The following is a 3,435-nucleotide window of genomic DNA, read 5'->3' as shown; positions in this document are numbered from 1 at the left end:
AATCACCGAGTACGGGAGGGTACCAAACGCATTGGCAATGTCCAAAGACACCGCAATGGTTCCCTCCCCTCTCTTTTGAGCATCCTCACAGAAGGCCCTCAGTGCCCCCAATGCATCCATTGTGGATCTGCTATTCCGGAACCCATACTGGCGGTCAGAAAGGTTTGGTCCCGTCTCACTTAGGTGCCGATTAATCCGGGAAGCTATAATTCGTTCAAGCATCTTCCCGGACTCATCCAACAGCACTAAGGGTCTCCATCCGGATGGGGAATCCGCTGGCCTTGTCTCCTTGCGAAGGAGGCACACCATTCCCTCCTTCCAGCACCTTGGAAACTGTCCCTCTTTGAGGCACTGATCAAAGATTGACTTGAGGTGGTCTCCAAGAAACTCCATCGCAATTGGGATTATTTTGCCGTGGATCCCATCCGGGCCAGGTGCTTTTCTGCAGGCCCTTATTTTATGGGCCACATAGGCCATCTCACCTTCTGTCACTAGGGGTACCGTCTCAGGATCTATTGGCATCTCCTCCTGGGGACCACCATTGCTGGTGGGCTAAAATCTGGAGCGGCGGGGAACAATCCTTCCAATATATTTTGGAGTGTCCCCATTTCCATCGCATCCATGGGAGCAGCCCGGCGTAACTTTTTTCTTACAAGTTTGTAGGGCCGCCCCCATGGATTCTCGTCTAGTGAGGCCAAAAAGGCCGTGTACGCCGAATCTTTTGCTTTCGCAATGGCAAGATTTAAGGCCTTCTTGGCCTCGCTTAGCGCTACGTAAAGGGTATCTAGCTCCTCCTGTGTGTGCCTCCTCCTCCGGCAGCGCGTAAATTGCCGTCGCGCCGCATTGCTTGTAACCCAGAGAGCAGCTACTTCTGGACACCACCAATACGTGGCCTTTTTCCTTTTGAGAGGCCCCACTCTTCTCATTGAAGCATCACAGGTCCTCGTGAGAGAAGCTCGGAAGCCAAGAGCCATGTCGTCTGCGTTGTCGACCTCGGGTGTTTGCCGACCCCATCTGGCCTCCACCATAGCTGCCTCTCTGGCCGCTTCACGGTCCAAGGAGGCCAGGCTCCATCTCGGTAGCCTCCCAGTTCTCCTTACTGGTATAGGCTGTTGGGACCGAGCTCTGGAGACCCTCATTCTGATATATAGGTGATCAGAGAGGGTCTCTGTGTCTTCTAGGACACGCCAATTTGCAATGCATGCTGACACTGTTGGGGAGGCCAATGTGATATCAACAATTGACCCCCCTTGTGGACGCACACAGGTGTCAGCTGCTCCACGGTTGACCACCTCAAGTCCAATCCCTACTAACCAGTCCAGGAGAACCTCTCCTCTAGGATCAGTCCTAGGGGAACCCCACGCGGTGCATTTGGCGTTTAAGTCCCCCATGACTATAATGGGGGAAGGAGTCACCCCAGCTACAGCCCGCCCGAGTCTCTCCAGGTAAGCCTCAAACTCACGTAGTGGCCTATTAGGGGAGAAGTAGACGCCGATTATTATAATGTCCCCCATTTTAGCCACTACATATCCTGTGCCGCAAGAAATTTTGGAGAGTGGCAGTCCACCTATTGCCGGTACCACAATGGCTACCGAGCCATCTCTTCCGGTTTTATCACCTACCCAGTTCGACTGTGGAGGGACAAAGTACGGCTCTGCGACAACGCACGCAGCAACCTCCCACTGCGCAATGCACTGTATCATAAGATCTTGTGCTCGCAGGGAGTGGTTTATGTTGCATTGCAACAACTCTAAATCCTGCATTAAAGGCATTAAAGCACCATGTTTTGAGGATCCGTCCGATTTACAGCGTTCTGGGGGGTTGCAGGGCCCATATTGTGAACCTCCTTCCCTCTTACTGGTGGTGGGGAGCAAGCTTGCCCGCCCATAACATGTCCTGCCTTAAGACCAGCATGATGGCATACAGCACACCAGGGCACCAAGGCTGTGCAGTCCTTGCTCATGTGACCCGGTTTGCTGCATCTGTAGCACCAGTCGCCTCTGTCCACCAGGGATGGGCACAAAGGTCTCGTGTGTCCCGTCCCCATGCAGCGGTAACACCGTAAGGGCAGCTGTTCCATAGCCTCCACCCGCGCCGCTGACCAACCCAGCATGATACGTCCTGCCGTGACTACCACTTTAGCTGCTGTGAGTGGGCAGCGTAAAATGACTGAACCAGAACCATTAGCCGCCATTCTTATAGCCCCGACGGAGACTTGATCTTCTTGGCATTTGCCTCGGATCGCCACCTCCTTTTTAGGATTTCCGGGGTGATAGATTCGTCAAAACCAGAAATCCTAATTTCAGCCTTTTTCACTGGCCGATACACTTCAGCAACATCACCTACAAGCACACGCAGTCGATCGGCCAAGTTATCAGCCGCCTGGCTGCTTTGTGCTCCTGGAACCTCAATGATTCGTGCCCCTGTGGCCGATTTACGCACTTTGAGGTGATCAACACCCAGTTCTGCCAATTTTAGCGTAGTGGCCTTTTCCATGACCGATCTATAATCCGTCTGAGCATCAGGTTTAAGAGCCACCACCACTGCCGCCATGGTTGGTACCACAAGTTTTGGGGCCGTCATCTTTTTGGGGGTGTTCCCCTATTTGGATCCTGCTTCTGTTGGGGCTGGGAAGCAGTAGGGCCCGTACCCTTAGCCTTCTTCTTATTGACCACCGTTGTCCACTTTTCCTGTGGGGGCGCAGGCGGCGGCACATTTGGACGAGCCACTCGCCTTGCACTGGACGCAGGGATCGCCGGTTTAACCACCCGAGATGCAGCTGTTTGGCTAGACTCTATTTGGGAAACCGACTGGGATGGCCTCACATTTTTATTTTTCGTCCTGGGGGCGCTAGGCTCCTCACCAGTGTGATCCATCACTTCCCGAGCCGTGGGCACCCTTCTATCAGCAGCCAATGGTGGCCGTAGTATGGGCTCAGGCGGTAAACGCTTCTCCACAGTCTCCAAGCGAGTATTGACCATATTGCCTATGGAAACAAAGATTTCATGGCTGAATTTCCCTAGGCGAACGTCCATTAAGTTCTTCATTTCCTGAAGGAGAGACGTGTTGTCACTTTTCTCCATCGTTTGTGCCGTTTGTGCCGCCACTAAATTGCGTTCCGAAAAAGCCGTGCGCAACGCTTTCGTCTCCTTGCGGAGAAGGTCGAGTTCTTGCCGCATCCTTAGGTTGTCCGCTTTGAGTGAGCGGACAACGTCTGACTCCCCGAGCAAGTCAGCAAGCTCAATCAACTCGTTGCACGCGGTGTTTATGCTCCCCCATATGTCGCCCTTGAGGTTCTTGCTCTTGGCCGCATCATTCTTAATGGACCGAGCATAATTCTTGATGCGGTCGCAAGGAGTCTCATACGCCTTTGGGGGAGCAGATTCCGTCTCTTTTTCCATATGCGGCTGTACGTCAGATTGACGAGTATTCCTC

The 3,435-nt window shown here is 53.2% G+C and overlaps 1 protein-coding gene across 1 annotated transcript; it reads right to left on the bottom strand.

Moving 5' to 3' along the window:
* Positions 1-512: 512 nt before the first annotated feature.
* LOC125225998 lies at positions 513-1,514 on the bottom strand. Its single transcript, XM_048129812.1, has one exon. The coding sequence runs from the start codon at positions 1,512-1,514 to the stop codon at positions 513-515; it is 1,002 nt and encodes a 333-aa protein (XP_047985769.1).
* Positions 1,515-3,435: the final 1,921 nt, after the last annotated feature.

Source organism: Leguminivora glycinivorella, chromosome 5 (assembly GCF_023078275.1).
Source record: "Leguminivora glycinivorella isolate SPB_JAAS2020 chromosome 5, LegGlyc_1.1, whole genome shotgun sequence".
NCBI lineage: Eukaryota > Metazoa > Arthropoda > Insecta > Lepidoptera > Tortricidae > Leguminivora > Leguminivora glycinivorella.
Note: the sequence above shows the minus strand (reverse complement) of the source record. Positions and strands in the feature narration are given on the sequence as shown.